General features: G+C 36.8%; 2 protein-coding genes across 2 annotated transcripts; both read right to left on the bottom strand.

The window, feature by feature from the left end:
- Positions 1-40: 40 nt before the first annotated feature.
- LOC125662772 (ras-related protein Rab-11A) lies at positions 41-5,395 on the bottom strand. The gene is made up of 6 exons (XM_048895125.2): positions 5,034-5,395; positions 4,028-4,139; positions 3,583-3,666; positions 1,587-1,780; positions 953-1,033; positions 41-814 (listed from the first exon to the last, which is right to left on the bottom strand). The coding sequence occupies exons 1-6, from the start codon at positions 5,131-5,133 to the stop codon at positions 675-677; spliced, it is 711 nt and encodes a 236-aa protein (XP_048751082.1). The 5' UTR covers positions 5,134-5,395; the 3' UTR covers positions 41-674.
- A 2,785-nt stretch (positions 5,396-8,180) lies between these two features.
- On the bottom strand, positions 8,181-21,279 carry LOC125661543 (ras-related protein Rab-11A). The gene is made up of 6 exons (XM_056147364.1): positions 20,982-21,279; positions 17,128-17,239; positions 16,490-16,573; positions 15,499-15,692; positions 14,316-14,396; positions 8,181-10,606 (listed from the first exon to the last, which is right to left on the bottom strand). Exons 1-6 carry the CDS (start codon positions 21,019-21,021, stop codon positions 10,467-10,469), a joined length of 651 nt encoding a protein of 216 aa, XP_056003339.1. The 5' UTR covers positions 21,022-21,279; the 3' UTR covers positions 8,181-10,466.
- Positions 21,280-21,475: the final 196 nt, after the last annotated feature.

Here is a 21,475-nt window from a genome sequence, read left to right as displayed (position 1 = left end):
ATCTTGATCAGGGTGAACAGAGTAATCCGCAACAAAAACAGTTAGAACAGGATAATATTTATTTTAGTATAAAACATGTCAATCAGCATTCGACCCAACGACAGGTCTTACACAAACGCACACAAACATACACAAACATACACACGTGTATAAATTTGTATAAAGTGCAAGTATCACATCTAAAACAACAACAACACACATATATACATGTGTATATCGAGCAAAAACGCTACACACACGTGCATCATCAGTAGGAAATACGAGTACAAAATATAACAGACAAGTAACGAGTGCTGGGCATGAACTTTGACATTGTACATCAATTCAACGAACAAAATCTCATTTATTCAAAGCACGAACCTTTAAGTCTGACTGACACAACCACTGACATACTGCCTAGAACTATGCGGGGATCTCGCCAACAACGCATACTATTTCATTTCAAAGTAAATTGAAGTAGGTACAATTATACATCGAAAAATCGCTTCTGCTATCGATGATAATGATCATGATGAAAATCATGACGACGATGATGATGACGAAATAATAATAATGATGATGACGGTGATGATACAAATGTAATAATGATGATGAAGATGACAATGAAGATGATGATGACGTTGAAGATGACGATGATGACTGCCGACGGTGATGATGACGTTGATACAAAAGAATCACATAATAACACAACACTTCTTTTTCCCTTCTTCTTCCTTTCCATTTTGTGTGACTTCAAATGTCTGGATATCGTCAATAAGATTGAAACCTCCCGAATTGTCTCTGAGATCTTTCTGTGACACCAAGGAGTATATTTCTGGAGAAAGAATAATAATGCACTTTTCACGAAGTAAAAACAACTCTAAATTAGAAATTGAAGAGGGTGTTGAAAACAAATAAATGTAAAATAAGGATGGAAACTTATTATTTGTTAGAATAGAAATTCCAGAATTACCTGTTAGAACGGTCTGAAACGCTGTCTCTACGTTGCAGCAGTCTAAGGCTGAGGTTTCAATAAACGACATCTTGTTCTTCTCTGAAATGACACAAGTTTAGTAATGTATTTTATGTGCATTAGAAGAAAATTTTGCCCAACTCTTTACTTTGCATTGTAAAGCACCTTTGAGGGTATATAGTGTATGAAAAGGGTGCTATATAAATATGGTATTATTACTTATTATTATCATTATTACTTTGCATTCCTTATAAGAATTGTGGGATTGAGCAATTCGTTTTCTTCACCTTTCAGAAATATATTTCTGTCTTCATAAGTTTTAGGCATATTTTGAAATCATATGAAAGGTGAAGATAACGAACGGTGATCAATCGCAGAACTTCAATTAGGAATACAAAATAAAGCGTTTGGCAAACACGGACCCCTGGATACATCAGAAGTGGGGTTAGGTTCCTAGGAGGAGTAAGTATCCTCTGTCGACCGTGACCGCCGTGAGCCCTATATCTTGATAAGGTAAACGGAGTTATCCGTAGTCAGAATCAGTGTGTCAAGAACGGCCTAACAATCGGTATGAAACACGTTAGACATGTACCTTTATAAATATGACGGCTAAGTTTTTTCTTAGGAAACTTACCAGCATATAGCCGAGCCTCCGATGACGTCACTGCACGTAAATGGCGTAGATCTGTTTTGTTCCCCACCAAAATTAGAATTACGTCGTCATCAGTGAAATCACGCACTTCCTTTAGCCACTTTTCTAAGTTGTCGAAGGTTAAGCGCTTAGTGATGTCATAGACCATCACCACGCCCACAGCTTTTCTGTAGTATCTGCAATATTACATACAACCTTTGTGTAATCATTTTTTTTTTAAATTATCGTTAAACATTGAGAATCGCATGCAGCATATATTGTTTAAAGATCAAAATTTTCAGTCTAAAGTTATATAATTACGTATGCATGCAAGTTGAGAAACGGTTATCACGACCGATCTAGCTAGGGTTCGCTTCGTGACCGGGAGGTCGTGATTTCCTGTCCCATTTGGTCCATGATCGCGTCAAACCTACATATAGGTAGTGATTATTGCTCCTTCACCAAACGCTCGGCATTTAGAAGTGAGAATCACGGGTCTTTTGGATATGACCTTAAAAATGGAGGTCCCGTGTCGCGGCAGGCGTTGGCACGATAAAGAACCCTCACTGCTATGACTCTGAGCGCTAAGCATAGGTCTAAATGTCGGGTACTTCACCTACAGCTGGCGATGAGTGAAAAATTCTCGAAGGGACGTAAAGCAAATAGATAGAAAAAGAGTCCACGATAGCTTTAAACGTACAACAACCAAAAAAAAACAAAAAACAACCCTGCTGTTTGTTATTATGCCTATGTCCTTTTTATGTATTTAATTATTCCTAAGGATTGTTTTAAATTGTTTCATATGTTATTAGGGTAATCATATCATATCTCTATATATTAATAATAATATTTATGCATTTTAATTCTGACACTATGAATATTTTATTTACATGTATGTGCACATCGATTTTATATTATCTTTTCTTTCACATTTGTAAAGCGCTTTAGAGAACTAATGTTGATAGGGCGTTATATAAATCTTTTAATTACAATTACAATAATTACTGAATGATGATTTTAAACTTAGTAGGCCTTAGGATGGTTTTCAAACATACATGTACATGTGGCGATATCAGCAAAGTGAAAACGACTTCAAAGGAGATTTTACGGAGGATTCATAGTTTTGATTATCCTTTTTATTCTATTTTCCCCCCCATAATCCGGAAGACATTGGGTGCTCGTGTGGTTTTCCCAGATTTGTTGGTAGGTACCGTAGATCGGGTTCTTTTTTGTTTGTTTGCGCGTCAGGATCTCTTCCTAGTGAAAACTATTTTACACAATATAATGACTTCAAACTCGGCTCCATTTGTCAAAGTCGTTAACACCGGTTTTGATAACTAAACCTGCAATCGGCATTGTTTACGTAGATCCAGCCGGGCTTTTGGAATTGCGCAAACTCATTTACAAAATCGGGAGATTTTCGGGTTTGGCGAAAATCGGGTAAAAGGTATGACCCGCTTTGTCATAAATTAATCGGGTCACGGGTCGGAAATAGGGTGTATCCCGACAAAATCGGGTGAATTGGCAAGAATGGACTGGCAGCTTTTATGCATTACATTGGAGATCGAACCCGGTCCTTTGCATTACTAGTTAGATGATCCAACTACTGAGCTAACCAGGTCGATATACAAAGTATGTTTGTATTACCATAATATAGATTTTTAATTTATGTCGGAAATCATGCAAAAAATCTTTATATCGAGGAGATGAAAAAAAAAATTGAGAAGACAAAATGCCATTGATATATGACCATAAACGTCCGCTTAATTATATCGATCTATGTCGTAGCAGGGGCAGATCCAGGCATTTAAAAAAAGTGGGGGGGGGGTTCTACCAATAATTTTGGTTTTCAAGAGAGGGGGTGGTGGTTCCACCCTCAAAATACGTTATTTTATCTTTTTTTAAAGCAAAATTTTCTGACCCCCCCCCCCAAAAAAAGGGGGGGGGACCCTGAACCCCCTTTCCCACTGGATCCGCCACTGCGTAGTGTAGTACTTACGCGTTAGTAATGGCTCTGTATCGATCCTGTCCCGCAGTGTCCCATATCTGAGCCTTCAGCGTCTTACCGTCCACGTGCACACTCCTGAAAACGGAAATGACGTAATCAATATCAGTTATCACAATGACGATCACTACAGTACCGTGTGCAGAGTGTAATATAAGTGTGGATAATCTTATTTGCTAATACTGACGTCTTGGTTGTGGGGATAAATACATGGTACCTATCACTTTTTTTTTAATATAGAGTCGTACAATATGAATTTGTTTTATTGAATAACGAAGTTGTTTTTTTTAAATCACACTAAACCTTATAAATCTCTCTCTCTCTATTTCTCTCTCTCTCTCTCTCTCTCTCTCTCTCTCTCTCTCTCTCTGTCAGACTGAATAATGTAGGTCTACATATAAATTTACAACTATTACTCGTGACGTCAACGTAAGTATACCTGGTGGCAAACTCCACCCCTATCGTGCTTTTGCTCTCCAGACTAAACTGATTTCTGGTGAATCTGGACAGGAGGTTACTTTTACCCACACCACTATCACCAATCAGAACAACTGTAACAGAAAATGATAAGCATTATATACCTAAATACCAATCAGAACAACTGTAACAGAAAATAATAGGCATTATACCTAAATACCAATCAGAACTGTAACAGAAAACGATAGGCATTATACCTATATACCAATCAGAACAACTGTAACAGAAAATGATAAGCATTATACCTATATACCAATCAGAACAACTGTAACAGAAAATGATAAGCATTATACCTATATACCAATCAGAACAACTGTAACAGAAAATGATGGACATTATACGTATATACCAATCAGAACAACTGTAATATAAAATAAGTAGGAATTACATCGGATAATTTTAACCATTACACTGAACAATTATAAAATGTATAGCATCGAAAAACAGGATTTCCATTACATTTGAATAAGAAAGTCGGGATTAATAACCTACATACGTAGTTCCTTTTTTCGGAATCTAAAAGTAGGGGAGGGGGCACACAGGTGCGCTCACTTCTCCCTTAATTCCTCTTCCGTTTTTTGTTTTTGTTTTTTTTTTTTAAATATCAGTTTTGTCGGTTCGAGATTTCCTCTGCACAAATCTCATACAATGTGTAATTAATTGTATGAATATATTATCTTTGTCGAAAATCAATCACTTAATTGTAATGGTAATCAAACTTAATGAATTGAGCCGTTCCTAGCAAAAAAGACCCTTAAGTATCTTATCCAACAATGTTGTTTTGTCTATCTCTCTTAAATGTCATAATGAAAAAAACAACAACAACCTGACATCATATTTTTTCATACTTGTAAATTACCAATTACGAGTTGGTTGTCAAATTTCCCTAAACATGTTTGATATGGATATATTATGAATTCGCCTAGATACGATTTGTGTAGAGTTATACAGTATATTTGTGCACAAACCTTTCGCCAAGTAATCGTATTCGTCCTCGGAATAACTCGGGGGATCTGACCGGTTCCGGCAATGTTCGCAGGACCTTTGGGTACACTTGGACGTTTTCATCCTTACGTTCAATTTTAGTCGTTATTTTGATTATAAAACCCGTATTACACAGTCAGTAAGTGATCTATATTAGTACACCATAAGTACTACAATCTCAACACCTAAAGGCTACACCGTCACAAACACTGGAAATACTGCACAACGAAAATACAAAGTACTTATAACTTCTCTCGAAAAATATTTGAACGTTTAAATATATTTTTATTGAATTCAAATATATATATAATGTACGTGTGCATATATCTGAGTCACGTTAACAAGCAAGATACATATGCACCAATGAAAACAAGCTATATATTTAAAACCATGATGTACAGCGTTGTACTCGCCAGTCTGGCAGGTATGTGTAATGTTTACAAACAAACCGTGAGTCAGAGCTACGTCCTGTCTATGAATAGAACACGGACCTTTTAATTACAGATAAAAATTATGGAACACCGCTGGCAATGATGTAAGTGTTGGCGCACGGGAGTTCGAAATTTTACCAATAAAGTCAATAAAATTCACTCGATTGACCATGCAAGCCATGAGCTATATATGCACTTGCTTATATAGACCATGGCTTGGTCAATCGAGTGAATTTATTAATAAAATTCCGAACTCAGGACTGTGTTTGGAGGAGGAGGAGGAGGAGGAAGAGGAGGAGGAGGAAGGACGATTAACATTGTCTTAGACACTAGGGACCGCCCATGTACATTGTTTAACTTATCTGAGAGAAAACCTATAGGCCCGTGGGCCACATTGCTCACCTTAACAATGGTATATCTTACAGTGCAAAACATTCAATTCAGGGCTATTACAGAGTAATTAACAAACTGAAATCTACGTTACTGTATGTTTACACATTAATATGACAATATACAGTGGCGGATCCACGGTTTTACACACGTTATTGTGGTGAAGGGGGGGTTCTAGGCCACCTCTAAATCCGCCACTTATGTGTGCCTTTGATTGTTGGATATTTTCTCTTTATATTCTTATCCTATTGATTTAGGACGCTTTGCGACCGGGATAGCTGCAATAATGTAGGGCTCTCTCTCTCCGATTTTGTTTACCCCCCCCCCCCCCTTCCAATCTGAGATGACATTATTGCAGCCACGACCGGGGGGACCCTGGGTTCGATTCCCAACCCCGGCGCCACGTCTAACCCAAGACAATGCGCACAGGGAGTGAATGTTCCAGAAAAAGTCGGCTATGACCTGATAAACAGACGGTGGGCGTTGACACGATGCCCTCACTGACACGGGGGTTTAAGCACCAGGTATAGCGAGGTCAGTATCTGCGAGACTTCAGTTAGAGCTGGCAACGTTCCTATACGAGCAAGAAATTCTCAGATGAACAAACACTGTATCCTTTTTATGTAAAATGTTCATTGTATTGTTGTTGAAGCAAGGCACTGTGGTGTGGAAGAATTTGAATCTGCACTATATGAGGATACTTGTATATTGATTTGACAAGTCCTTTTCAAAAGACGATTCTCATGTCAAACTTCTTATGGCCCCTAGAAACCCCCCGAGAGGCATGGTGCATCTATACTACATAAGGGCGCTCAATGAAAGCTTAGCATATTGTAACCTATAGTGGTTTTCGAAGATTCCATGTTTGTTCCTTTGTAATATAAACCCTTCGTCTCCACCATAGGCTTGGAGGTCATGGCATATGCACATTTGAATTCACACTGAATGGGCAGTTGTTGTGCCTTTTCATGGCTCTTGAAGGTTTTTAAAGTCGACTGTATAATATTTTGCTTTCATCATGGAAATCATTGTGTATACCAATTTTAATATACGTGGTGTTTAAATACCAATTTGGCATATTGTAGCCCTGTTGTTAAAGAAACATTATTTTAAAAATCCCTGTATGCAGTTCAATACAAACTTCTTAACCTCTTTTGTGTTCCCACCCTATTCAAAGGGAAGAGCCGAGAGGGGTGGCGTTAACAACTTGCACTGAACATTACATGAGTTATGCTCCTTGCGTATCAGATCAACAGTGCATCTCGAGGGTTCTTGACAAGATCATATAAAAATTTTCTTATGTAGAACTAAATCCCCAATTCTAAATCCAAGAACTTATGGTTAAACATACAAGGAAGATTTCATACAAGGCTCGGTTTTCCTGGTTCAGTACTTTTGAGACTTTTCGAACACCTTATTCTTCTCTTTACTTGCTATTTTTGACTTAACTCCCCTTGGAACGAGGCATGTCCCTTGAAATCAAAAGTTTCACTGAAAACCAGTAAAGTGCAACAACTGACATACAAGTCAGCCAAGTTTTATGGGGAAAAAAACCCGCAGCTCATGTGAGCTTAAAACTCACCCGCCTTTTTGCAGCACAGGCTAGCTAAAGTGACTACCAATATAGACATTTTTTAGGACAAATTCATACTGATCTTGCGTTTGTCCTGACTCAACAGCCACTCCTTCGCAACACCTGTATCAGATCCGCGTCCGTTTTCTAGTTCCTGTACACATTTCATTCACTAAACGATATACACTGTACATGTATTACATTTCATTATACACATCGAAAACTCATCTACCGATAAACCAAGCCATCAATATTCTCATCTAACATTAGTTACAAGCAAACCAAGTCATCGACATTCTCACCTACAAATGTACACGCAAACCAAGTCACCGACATTCTCACCTACATGTGTACACGCAATAGGCAAACCAAGTCACCAACATTCTCACCCACAAATGTACACGCAACAGGCAAACCCACACGGGCTAAGCCCGTTTTGGGCCCGAACTCTGCGATACCATAAATATAGAGTACGGGCCCAAAACGGGCTTAGCTCCTGTGGGCAAACCAAGTCATTGACATTCTCATCTACAAATGTACACGTAACAGGCAAACCAAGTCATCGACATTCTTACCTTACAGTGAGCAAAAATTAGACTCCATAACTTGTTGAGTATGTTCACCGGCAGCAATAAAAGAACAATCATATCATAAATCCCACCCCAGAGCACCCCCCCCCCCCCCCCCCCCAGGGACAATATAACAAAACTTTAACACAATATAACAACACTTACATATCATATTTTACATGTTTATTTCAATGTTTGAATAATCCTCTCGCATTCGTGTCACACATGTAATAAATTCTTCAGCCAAGTGATCCCCATACAGACACTCTCAAAATGCCACAATACACAAGGCATGCGGTAGAATTCTTGACAAAGAAAGATTCATATGACAAAATAACTGGAATGAGTTTAAAAATCTAACTTAGGTTTGATAAGTCGGTACATTTTTAAAAATACATTTATATCAAGAATTGTTATATATATATTTATTTCATCACTTGTATTTCATTACATTTCATTTTCAAAGTGTGTCAGATTTAAATTTAATGAACTAAGATCATCCACCATCATCGAACACCCCCCCCCCCCTCAACTTTCTATTTATATAATTTACAGCAATCTTCTACCATTGACCAATCCCTCAAAAGTCAACAGAACTTTCTGTTAATCTCTGTTCAAAAGCCTTGTCTCTTGGACACACTTTTTAAATTAATAGTAAGAAAAATACCACAGTAGACAAAACTCCTCGTCGCATCAGGACGTAACAACTGATATATCTTGTTCGTTATACCACAGCGTGTATATATACGTATTTATAAAACAGAAAAATAAATACGGCCTCAACACCAGTATCGGGAAATAGCACTTTTGTTGAAGCCACCGTTGATTCATGTACTCAATGATCCCTCTAATATTTAATAACACCTTCGGAGGGGTTTTCCCTTCCTTCTTGCTGTTTGATGAACTACAGGTTCCGTTTGCTTGACATAACATTTCTATCAACATTTTCCAGCTAAAATATAAAATGTGCAACAACTTCTAGTGAATCATTTCAGAGCTATGACGAAAATTTTCCTAGAGTTTAATTATATGAAATTCTGTTGACCAAGCCAGATTTTTTCCCACATCTCCTGGTCTCAGAAACTTTAAATACCAGTACTATGTTGCACCAATTTCAGATTTTGTTCTCACTCTACTTGATCGACGAACTAAAATCATTAACAAAATTCTTCAAGTATCGACAACAGCAAAAAGGAAAAAGAAAAACTTTCCCCGATTTCAAAATGTTATAGTGTTGCTCTAACCCCTGACAGACAATGCTAAATAAACTGTCCACCTTTTATATATCTATAAGAGACGGACAGGATAAAGCTTCTTCTTGATGTCTTGTGTAATTAATGTTCAAAGAAAAACGAGGGAACAAGCCTCAATTCAGCATCAGCATTGTGAACATACCATATACAGGTCCACTCAAAAAATCTATACACAATTACAGGTATGTACAAGTTATAACATTTCATTGGAAACAGTCTTTGACCGTACAGCTTTCTGATTGGCAATTCCTCAAAAAGGGAAGTAACTCTTACATTGTTAACTATCCTTGCATACATTTTCTTTATAAATAGAAATTACACCAAACATGGAAAATTTTAACTTACAATGCAAAACACGAGTGTAAATATACACACGAATATTACTGAGTTTTAAGACAGATGAGCATTTCGACACAAGATGAAAAGTTTTTTCCCTGGTTCTAAACTTCTAAAGTGTGTGGTCACAGACTGATTCCAATCCAACAAACATCATCAGTTTGCACTATCCCTTCTTAACTGTAAATAAGTCAACAAAAACATACAGGTTAACCAACAAATACACTGTATGGCAGCTTTCTCTACGCTGTGATGCTGGCAATATTTCCAGAGAAATATTCAATTTCCACCAATTTCATTGGCAGACTTTACGCAAAGCGATACATTCCTTACTAAAAATAACCACTGGCCTTGTTTTGTATAAAGGTAAACTTTTCGTGAATACATGGAAAGTCAACACATACGAGTGGTTTCCGTTACAAAAAAAAACAACTGAAAAATCAAACTCACGATTAAATCCATTTCACCACTGTATGCAACTACATAAACTTGGATCAATCATTTCTAATCATCAAAATTACATGCATGCACATAATTTAAAGCATAATAAGGAACGATCACATATTACATAGCAAGAAAAAAGAAACATATTAGCCTGTGCCTTCTTCTGATTATAGACATATTGGAGGGGCATATATATACAAACCGTAATGTTAAAAGTTTGGTAAACAAAGTCAAAACAGATACAGGGTGCTCAAAGCACAACACCATTCTTAATTCTGCCTCCACAGTGGAAACCCTACAGAGCAGTGGTACATGATATGTAATAATATTTCATTCTGGGCGTTGTTGACAATATTTGATGCTGAAGTGAGTTGTCTCCTCTTGCTGGTCTACAATATTTTCTTTAGCTGGTGGTGGGCCCTCAGACGTTGCAGCACTTTTGTTGTCGCGGGGCATTGTTATCAGTAGGGGCCACATGAATTGTTTGTACATTGTTACTAGGGGAGTTGTCATCATCTGGGCTATCCCGAATCTGCTTCTGAGAGACGATTTTGTAAATTTCTACAAAAACAAACAGGAGAAAAACAATTACAAATAGTATTTCTAATTTTATTAGGGTTGTGCGGTGTACCGAAAATTTCGGTGCACCGCGATTCATACCATTCGATTTGATGCAACGATTACAAATTCCGGATTTCAGTTTGGTTGAGATTTTACATACACCAAAACAACAAATATGGCATCCGAGTGATGTGCAAAACAAGTGGATTTTTATGCAACAGAGATTTAAATTACTACTGTGTTGAGATTTAGCATTTTAATCACTCAGATACCAACAGAATATGGCCCATAAGATCATTGAAGTTTATCTTTACATGTCATATAGCATTTCTGTCAGTGTATGGGTGAAATCAACATCGTAGATAATGACACAGATTAAATGTTTTGACAGATTATATGAGAGAGAAGTAAATCAATAAAGGAGAGAGTTTCAAAGACTCTCAATTGATAGAATTGTTGATTTTTTTTTTTTACACATATCAATGAAAACAATATCATTTACATTTTAGATTGACTAGATTTGTTTAATAGTCCAAAAACTATGTAGCACATAAATATAACAAATTCTAATAGACTCAATGTTTCCTTTTTTTATCAAAGTTATAAAATGCCGTTATAAATTGATATGATGCTTACAAATGACCACATATAGTTATACAACTTGAATAGAATTAAATCAAGTATGCTACTCATTGTTAATTTTTGTGCTGTCATTAGATATATTGGACCTAATATGAACTGAATCAAAAATAACCAAATCGCAATGTTCTGAATTGAAACCGAACCGAATCGATCTAACCCTGAATCGTCCCAGCCCTAAATTCTATACAGCATTTATCACCACACATCAAGTTAAACTTCAATCCAATCCTCTCATTCCAATCACCTCATTGGTGCTATTTAATCATCTTAACCTCCATTTATACACATGATTTTTGAATATTTTCCCATTTATTATGTAGTTATGCAAGACATCAATCTCGATTCCTATATACATTTCCCTCCACCTGTCAATGTTTTTCGGGAGTATAAACATTGGAATACCAGTGTTGTTCATCAGGACATTAGATTTTAAAACCTTCAACTCCAATCAGTTATTCAATTATGCCCAAAAAGAATATATTATCCCCAGCATGTTTTCAGAGATGAGATCCTGAACAACCTATGTAAAATGATGACCCCTCACGGACTTTCAAAACAAAGTCTGCAAATGTTGAAAATAAATTCTTAATACTTTGGATTCAGGTATACTTAATTTGGCCAATATGAATTACTAGTGTAGAACTTAATTTTACTTGTAACATGCAGTTTAATTGGCTGAGCACACTGAACAGAATAGTTATATGGTATAATGATATGGCCCCTTGACAACCCAAAGATGGCAATACTTTTTTTCTCTCTCTCCATTTTCTACTTTTTACATTGCAGCACTGTTAAGTTGTTAGGCCTTATATGAAAATGAATATCAATGGAAAAAAATGTGTACAATAACAGTCTTCACGAAAACTCAGTGGTCCGAAGACTGAGGCCAGTGAATTATAGGGTCGAGGAAGTGAAAATAAAAAAAATCAGAAAGTCTGATGGGCTTGTAGACTTTTTGTAAGTCACATTAAATATAATGTTGGATTTAGATATTCTAAATGTTTTATCTACTTAAATTACCATCAAAATAAAACAATACATAGCACATAAAGTAAGTGTTTTGACATCGTGGTTTGTTTATTTCTCTAAAGTAAAGGACGTTAACTATACTTGTAATTGTCAAGATAACTTGTACGTTGATGACGTGAATATTCAACGAAAAACTTATGGAAACAACAAAAGTGGCCACATTTTGTATCGCAGTAACTGCTGCTTTATTGCATTGTCCAATTAAAATGAACTTCCGTCGATTGCAGTTATCTCTTAATTTTATGCAATTTCTATAGTTTACAGAATTAATCAATTGTTTACATTTGATGTTGGTAGAGAAGGCTACTTCCTAAGGTGAATTCTTTTGTGAAAAATATGTGAATTTGTAGTCTTGTTGAGGGCGAAGAGAGAGAGAAAATACCGTGTACGGTGTTGTTTTACTGGTATCGACAGAAAGGATGTCTTAGGGTGGATATGAATGTGAGTAATAAGGATAGTTTCAGTAAATTAATTGTAGTTTTACAATTCATCCTTAATGTATGTGATAAACATGTACTATGAAAATTTGTGGGGCCAGTAAATTTCACTGTGGGCCAGTTAATTCAGACGGTTCACTGGTCCGACTGGCCAGCAAGTTTTAAATGTTTTCGTGAAGACTGCATTTAGATACTTTTTCTTAGACAATTTTCCCCCCCCCCCCATGATTTCAATTAAAACGTAAATTTTCTTCAATACAAGCAACATTCCATAGCATACCAACAGTAAAAATTCAGTACGAACTCTGATCCAACGACATCAAATACAAATTAACGGGATATCAAGTATTTCCAAATTTTGCCGTTTCATTACAAAATATATTTTCACTTGGGAGGGAATGTTTCATCCATCTATCAACACATACAATGCCTCATGTCTTCAAAAATGTACCAGATGACGTCACGTCGATGGACATGTGGATCGCCTAAATACGTGAACTGCCTACATAGTTTACTGTGCTGGATTTGACTGGAGACAATGCTAAATGCTATGGTAAGTTATAAGGTAGTTTAGAATTTTTATAAAAATTAAAAATCGCAAAGTCTATTGCATTTTCTGGTACATGATGTATTTTGAGTGTTGTACGATCTAAACTTTCTGTCGGTCGACTTCATCGTTGATCTTGCGCTGTGAAGTAAACATTAGGCCAATGCAATCTACATGTACATGTGTATGTAGCCTACACATATCTTCTGTTATCAAGATTCATTGCAAACTTCACCTTACGTTTTCAAATTTGATAAATAAAGTACATGCTCCAGTTATGCTTAGAACTAAGATGTCTTACTTTAGGAAAACACATCAGGCTCAGCCTGTACTTATTATTTTAACCTGCACGAGGAGCAAAATAACGTCCAATAACGTTCAGAATGTTGTTGCCTTGAGTCTTACGAAAATAATAATTAACTTCATCAGTTAAAACTACAGAGCCAACATGCACCTTGCCGTTTGGCAATTTGGAAACATTTTGGGTTTAAAATTATGAACGTGAATCTTGGTAATTAAATTTTTCTTCCATGTTATTATTGGTTTCTTCTGTAAACTGTATCATATTGAAAGTATTGAACCGTGGCATAAGTATTGCAATATGTATCGTATCATAAAAGGGGCGTATCGTATCGTGAAGGGGGGGGGGGGGGGGGGGTATCGTTTCACGTTTCAGCCCTACTAACAGTCTAGTTTTGTCTTTCTGCATTTCATTACAAGGAATGAAGCCACTTTCAACTGATGCTATAGAATATAACCTAACTTGGATTTAATTAAACTGCACCAAGTTCTATTATATCGCACGACACAGGTCAAAATTGGCTTCATTCCTAAATAATGAGGAATCTGCGGTGCCATGACGGTGAAAAATGAATTTGTTTTGTGTGAAATTCTCTGAAATGGCAGATTTCTATTTTCTGCACATCTACCTGTTAAAATATTCTGAAATGCTGTTTCAACATTAGTGGAATCCAGAGCCATATGACTATGACAAATGAATTTGCTTTGGGTGAAATTCTCTGAAATGGCAGATTTCTATATTCTGCACACCTACCTGTTAAAATATTCTGAAATGCCGTTTCTACATTAGTGGAATCCAGAGCCGAAGTTTCAATGAAAGACAGGTTATTCTTCTCTGTAAAAAAACAAACAAACCCTTCAGTAAACATCCTCCTGGCGTATTACGATAGACCATATTTCTGTTAAAATAAATCTTTTTTTAAATTTGATAATCCGTTATCTAGTAGAATTTTGCTTATAGATTTAGCTATAAACCACACAGGACTGACAAAACCCAATCCTTGACAAGTGCTTTATCTGCGTGGCCAAGTGAATTTTGAATCAGCACTTCCCCATGGGCAATTCAATTTTCAAAACAGGAAATTACTGAATGTGGATGAAGTAGTATCTTGTATAAGTTTATTAAGATACAAGCCCAAAGTCATAAACATAAAAATGTTCCTTCTAAGCATACAGTAAAATTGCATGCAAGTGACAGCTGGCAGGGAACATTGAATTTACACTGCATCCCATTACTTGAGATTGAAAAATTGGAAAACAAATATCTTCCCAGATCCCCAAATTGGAAGTGTTCCAATTGAAACCTCCTCCCCTTAATGTACTGCATGGTATGGAGGAGAAAGCATGGGCAGGAACATTAAACATTGTGAACTCTGATAAGCCATATAGGAGAAGTGTTCACAAACTATTTTACACCAGCCACCCCTAAAATCCATTATAACGTTAAGAATAATAATTGGATCCTCCTGTCCCTACAATATGCACATCTGCAAATGGCATTGAAGTTTTGAACAAATTCTCCAGTCTATTCGATAAGCCATATATGAGAAGTGTTCAAAAGCTATTTAACATCTTCCTCCCATCTTAGATCAACTTTAACTTTCAGAAAAAATAATTGGATCCTACTGTTCCGACAATGTGCACATCTACAAATGGCAATGAAGCATTGTACAAAGTTTCAAATCTATCAGATAAGCCATATAGGAGAAGAGTTCACAAGATTTTGTGGGAGACAGACGGACAGTACAAAAACAAAACGTCTCCCCCTGGAAGAGGGGAGACATAATTCCATTACATGCTGTGTAACGTTGAATTACACAGTTAACAAGAGCTTCACAAAGCTGGGTATCCCCTTGCAACTTAGGGAATGAGTAAGTGTTAAGTTTTTGCTCTGAAGTCTCGCAGAGACCTCCTAAAATTCACGGACATTGACTGACCTGCGAAAGCTCGTGCCTCGTCCGTGGGCACTGCACGTAAATGTCGTAGATCACTTTTGTTTCCCACTAACATTATAACTATGTTATTGTCGGCATGGTCCCTTAACTCCTTCAGCCAGCGTTCCACATTTTCGTACGTGAGGTGCTTGGCAATGTCGTACACCAGCAGAGCCCCTACTGCTCCCCGGTAATATCTGCAAGGAAAAAAAAAAAAAAAATGTTTTGAATTGATTACGGGGAAATAAAACATTCAGCTGATATGTTAGTTGGAATATTATCACAGTCACTCCGTTGTGACAAAAGGGGAATGATTGTACATGTGCGGGTAAATGATGACGTTTTGGTTAAATTCTCTACACCTTTACAAAATGAGTAAATGTGACATGACGGGTTACTATTAATGAATAAATTTTTTCAGCTGTTTCACTTAGTCTTTATCATACAAGTGTCAATCAGGGAAAAACATCCAAAGTGGTAGTTGCTACCAGCAACATCGATGACTATCAATAAAACTTCTTAATTTTTTGGTTCAATAAATACTTCGATGATGAATGCAAATTTTTCATTAACAAAACATTTACAATTTTACGCTTAACCTTTGATGATGCAAAAATATTTCACTCTTTTGCTCTTATTTCTTCACAAAGTCTTGATTAGGGCAAAATAATAGTCCACGTTTGCAATTTTGTAAAAAAAAAATTTTTTTTTTTTAAAGAAATGAAATTTATCTACATGTCCATTATGTTGTTCCATTAGTGTGAAATCATGCGTAAGGACAGTTCCTTGATTCTTACGCAGTGAAGTGTGACAACAAATGATACACGGGTGATGATACGGTATTGCGATTCATGCACACTCATGATGACGTACACAATGACACACCACTGCGATACTTACGCGCTTGTGATGGCGCGATGACATACACAATGATGCAGCACTGCGATACTTATGTGCTGGTGATGATGCAATGACGTAGCACTACAATACTTACGCGCTAGTGATGGCGCGGTACCGCTCCTGCCCTGCTGTATCCCAGATCTGTGCTTTGATTGTCTTTCCATCCACCTGTATACTCCTTAAAATGTCAAATAAAAAAAAATTAAAAAAATTGTTATTCATATAATTCAGGTGCTTGGCATAATGTCACGATTAGCAGTCAACATGGTCACTGTGAACTATTAAACCGATTTCAGCAGAGATCTTAAAGGGGCATTAGCTGTCATTTTGTCCTGAAAAATCCAATGAAAAATGCTCTATATTATATATTTCAGTAACAACACCAGTATTTAATTATTTCGAACACCTTTTGACCTCAAAGCAGGCACATGAATTTATATGCAATTTTGATGATTAAATAATCATTGTCTTGCATAATTCTTTCTTATCTATTTCTTTACACTAAAAGTGGTTATTAATATGTAGTTTGATTAGGTTTCTCTTGTTTTTGTACAAAATAAATGTTTTTAATAGTCATTATTATACATTCCTATGCCCTTGAGAAATTTTGAGACAAAAATGGTTGCCATCACTTTCACAGCTAATGCCCCTTTAACAACTGATTGCATTTTCTAATGTTTTGGCCAACATGATTTCCGGCTCTATCAACAGTACTCGAATCCCGATACTTACCTGGTAGCAAACTCCACCCCTATCGTGCTTTTACTTTCAAGGTTAAATTCATTTCTGGTGAATCTGGACAGGAGATTACTTTTACCCACACCACTGTCACCAATCAGAACAACTGTAACAGAAAATGTAGAACTTATACCTAAATACCAATCAAAACAACTGTAACAATAACAAATTGTTGAAATTATCCCCCGATTATTTACGGTATGCGAACATGATGAAACACTGATGATAACGAAGAGTAATTAATCTCATAACTCCTATAAAGAATACAAAATTTAGAGTTGGGCAAACACGGACCTCTGGATATATACCAGAGGTGGGATTATGTGCCTAGGAGGCCCTTGTTAGCTGTTAACCGGACATACCCACCATAAGCCTTATATCTTCATCAGGTAAACGGAATATCAGCAGTCAAAATTGCTGTGCTATGAACAGCCTACCAACTGGTACGAAACACATCAAATAGCATCTGACCATATTTATATCAAGACTTAAAAATTTATTTCATAAAAATGACTAATGTCAGACAAAGTTTTGCTTTGCCAGATTTTCCTAATTTCTAAGGACCCAATTTGTATTATAATACACACTACTATAATCTCATAATCTCTGTCTTATTCTCAGCTGAATGATGTAAACAGGTCTAGTGCATGTATCCATTTCCCCTAATATGAAGATAATGTTACAATGACACCTGACAGCAACTCCCCACAACAGAGCACAGGACACTTAAATTTACATATCCCCATCATTACGTAATACGCTGTGGAAATCTGAAACTGCGAATCAGGTAAACGTACAGACGGGCTGACAGAGTATATGGCAACCTATGATAGAAGACATCCTCCTAGTAACCACATTATACAAGTCTCTACCAGGATACCGAACACTTGTTCCTCCAAACACAGCTTCCTGGTCCTTAACTAATGGAGGGTACAACCACACAATGTACAATCGAACGAATGTTGGGTACAACTATACAATGTACGATCGAACGAATGTAGGGTACAACAACACAATGTACGATTGAGAAAAAAATTCAAACTTAACTATTTAGATAAATCCAACTGCCCAATTATAACACTTCATTCACACTTTAGACTGTCCAACTCTACTCAGTCATGGACAATTCCTAATACTGAATAGGCCAAGCAATCAAATGTGTTTTTCAAAGGAATTTTAAAAGTCAGATCCTTTGGAGTGTCCGTCTTATAACGATACTGTTGTACAGATTTGGAGCACATTGATACTTGTATGCATGTAGAGAAATAACCCTACGTATACAGAAACAATTTTGATTTCATGGTACATCAGGGAATGGGCAGACCAAGAATGGGTCAATGACACGACTACATAAAAAATTTCAACGGGCCATCAAATCTGACATACAATCAAATGAAATGGACCACACTGCATAGCAATGCATACACAGGGCTCGAAATTAACATATGCCCGTCAGTCTGTGACTGGTTAAAAGTCTGGCGGACTGACTGACATTTGTTTTAGTCAGTCCGGTGGGACTGGTTAATTTTCTAAAGTATCATTTTTGAAAATATACTTATGAAATTTTATAAACACATTTAGCATGCTTCGATCCGTATATATCAGACAAATCTGATTTGTAAATATAAATCCCACATTTAAGTGTTACAATATTGTCTGAGACATATTGAGTTAAATTTCAATTCAATAACATTTACGAAACATGTTTAATTATTTCTGGAAAACTCTGTTGGACTGGTAAATTTTTCTGCGGACTGGTTGAAATCATATCCCATCAGTCCGGCTGGGCTGGAGACATAAAAAGTTAGCTTCAAACCCTGCAGACATATAGATAAATATATCCAGAGTGTATATTGTATGGATAATTTGAAACTAGAACCTGTGTTAGCGCTAGCCGATCGCCAATGGCGAAAGTAAACTGCATGTGGCGAGTCGATAACTGTGTGCTAACAGATCAAAGTTGTTGAAATCTTTCAAATCACTGTTGGTCCGACATAACTAAAGGTTCTGTCGGACCGGACAAAGTTTCGGAAGACCAAATACTTTATATTGCACAGAAAAAAAAAATATACTGCTCCAAAACACCTTTTGTTGTTTTTAACAGTCTCCTACTCATAACTAGCCAAACACAGTTTTCTAAAAACTTAGGAACTCATGCACACCACAGGTGTATTTTCATAAATTTTTAAGTGGTCCAGCTTCAGCAATTTTCCTTTTCTTACCAAGCTGTTTGTTTGTTGTACGCCCTTTCAGGAATTTTCACTCATATCGAGACCTCACGAGCTGTGTGTGAAGTATCACAAAATTAGACCTATGCTTGGTGCTTACGACTGTAGCAGTGAGGGGTCTTTATCGTGCCAACGCCTGCAGTGACATGGGATCTCGGTTTTTTGGGTCACATCCAAAAGACCTGTGATTCTCACTTTTAAATGCTGGGTGTTTGGTGAAGGAGCATTGCTGCAATCACTACCAATGTTTACATCTTAGGACTCACGACCACCTGGTTACGAAGCAAATGCTCTACCACAGAGCCATCTCTATCGCTCTTTACTTAAAGAGCTGAGGATGTGTTGTTGAAAGTCACCCACTCTCATTGGGTGTCTTGTCCCCCCCCCCCCCCCCCCCCCCCCCCCCCCCAAGTTACACATAGATGCCAGGATCCTGCATTGAATGAATTACCTCCTTGTAAACATAGTGTAGGTAGAAATTATTGCGAGATGTTCCTCTAAATAAAACTGACAAACTAGACAAGCACGCTTATGAAAACTATCAAAGATCTTTAGTCATTATATATTGCTGTACTAAAGTTAAATCGAATGGGAATGGGGGTGAAAGAGAAATGTTATTTGTAATGACACCCCAAACAAAATCTGCCCTTCAAAGCATTCAAATGATTTTATGCATCACTTTTTCTTCTTGATCATGATGATGGGACTAAGCACCCTTCCAATCCTTACTATTAAGTTACTCCAACTTTACAAAAATCTGTAAATTTACCTGATGCAAAACAGGTGACACTTGTACCTGTAAGTCTGAGATGACAAGACCTGTTGAGATTGGACTGAACTGTTTGTTACAGAATACTTATTACGCAATGCCAACACACACCATAGATACAACACACTAAAAATATCATATCTATATATTACTGAGTCATCACAACACCTGAACCAGGTTATTTACCAACTAAATATCAGGAGATACAGGAAGTGTTTTAAATGAAAACTGAACAAAGAAAAACTCCAGACAGCATATAAATATTTACACATACCTACTCTCAACAAAGTATCAGATTCCAGGACACAAAACAGAAAATGATTCAAACACCTTCCTTATGTGAATGTACCTGTTACTTGATTACACCTTTTTTCAAAATCAAAAAAAGTTCATGTAATTTGTATACAGATCCTATCAGTCAAAGATTTCAGCTCTGTAGTCTAAAACTAAATGGAATAATCATATACTTGACGTGAGACTGGGGTTTGTTTCACAGTGTAGTCAGTCTGAATGTCAGCTCCACCCCCCTCTCTATCGATCTACCTATTGAAATGCAATGCCATGCCCTCCATGAGCTTATCCCCCTTCCAGTCCCACTGATGAACAATGCAATGACAAAGTTATATCAACAACTAACTCACAACATTCACGTCCGAAGGTCTCTGGACAACAATGAATAATTGAGATGCCATTATGTAGTTTGACAACTTTTGACACATCTCAACATGCACCCCTAAAAATCGCACAATCGAATGATAACTGAAAAATACATAACCCGATGGTTTCAAGATGCAATGGCATCTGCTAGTACTTGCTCATACACCTTAACATCACCTCAATATTGTATATACCTTTAAATAAGTAATCATATTCGTCGTCCTTCGTCCCCATTTTACGACTTCCGGAAACAACGGAAGACTCGACTCAACAAGTTAATTACAATATTACCAACAATTGTCTGGTAAAATCACACGACAACACACTTAATATTTCCTCAGTCTGCTCATAGATTTCAGAAATTGCAGATCCCAGCAGAGGATTCCTCGGATAACAGTCGGATTGAAGCTGTAATATCCCCCTCTATTCGCTTAGTAATTCAATATGGCGGAATAGACGCCCCTTGTTTTCATCTGCGCATTTATATACGTCACTTTAGCGCATCCGGAAATCACTGTTTTCAAAACAATTACAACTCTTTCAATAAAATGATGAATTTCAAAGCTATTAAACTGATAATTCTTAAGATTGTAAATGCTTGATTTTAAACTATATTGTCGGCCGATCTTATCATGATTTTCCTGCGGATTTAGAGACATCGGAAAGGGGGAAGGGGAAGGGGGTGGGG

The sequence above is a fragment of the Ostrea edulis genome, chromosome 8, assembly GCF_947568905.1.
Source record: "Ostrea edulis chromosome 8, xbOstEdul1.1, whole genome shotgun sequence".
NCBI classification, from domain to species: Eukaryota; Metazoa; Mollusca; class Bivalvia; order Ostreida; family Ostreidae; genus Ostrea; species Ostrea edulis.
The sequence above is the reverse complement of the archived record's forward strand: the minus strand, read 5'-3'. Positions and strand labels throughout refer to the sequence as shown.

Bases quoted from the DNA above. Each gene is read 5' to 3' on its own strand.
- LOC125662772 (XM_048895125.2), bottom strand. From the start codon at position 5,133: ATGAAAACGTCCAAGTGTACCCAAAGGTCCTGCGAACATTGCCGGAAC. The intron at 1,034-1,586 runs GTAAGTTTCCTA...GTGTCATTTCAG, and splicing joins GGAGGCTCGGCTATATGCTG to AGAAGAACAAGATGTCGTTT. The intron at 815-952 runs GTAATTCTGGAA...TTCTTTCTCCAG, and splicing joins GTTTCAGACCGTTCTAACAG to AAATATACTCCTTGGTGTCA.
- LOC125661543 (XM_056147364.1), bottom strand. From the start codon at position 21,021: ATGGGGACGAAGGACGACGAATATGATTACTTATTTAAAG. The intron at 17,240-20,981 runs GTATATACAATA...TTTCTGTTACAG, and splicing joins ATATGATTACTTATTTAAAG to TTGTTCTGATTGGTGACAGT. The intron at 10,607-14,315 runs GTAGGTGTGCAG...TTGTTTTTGTAG, and splicing joins ATTTCAGAATATTTTAACAG to AAATTTACAAAATCGTCTCT.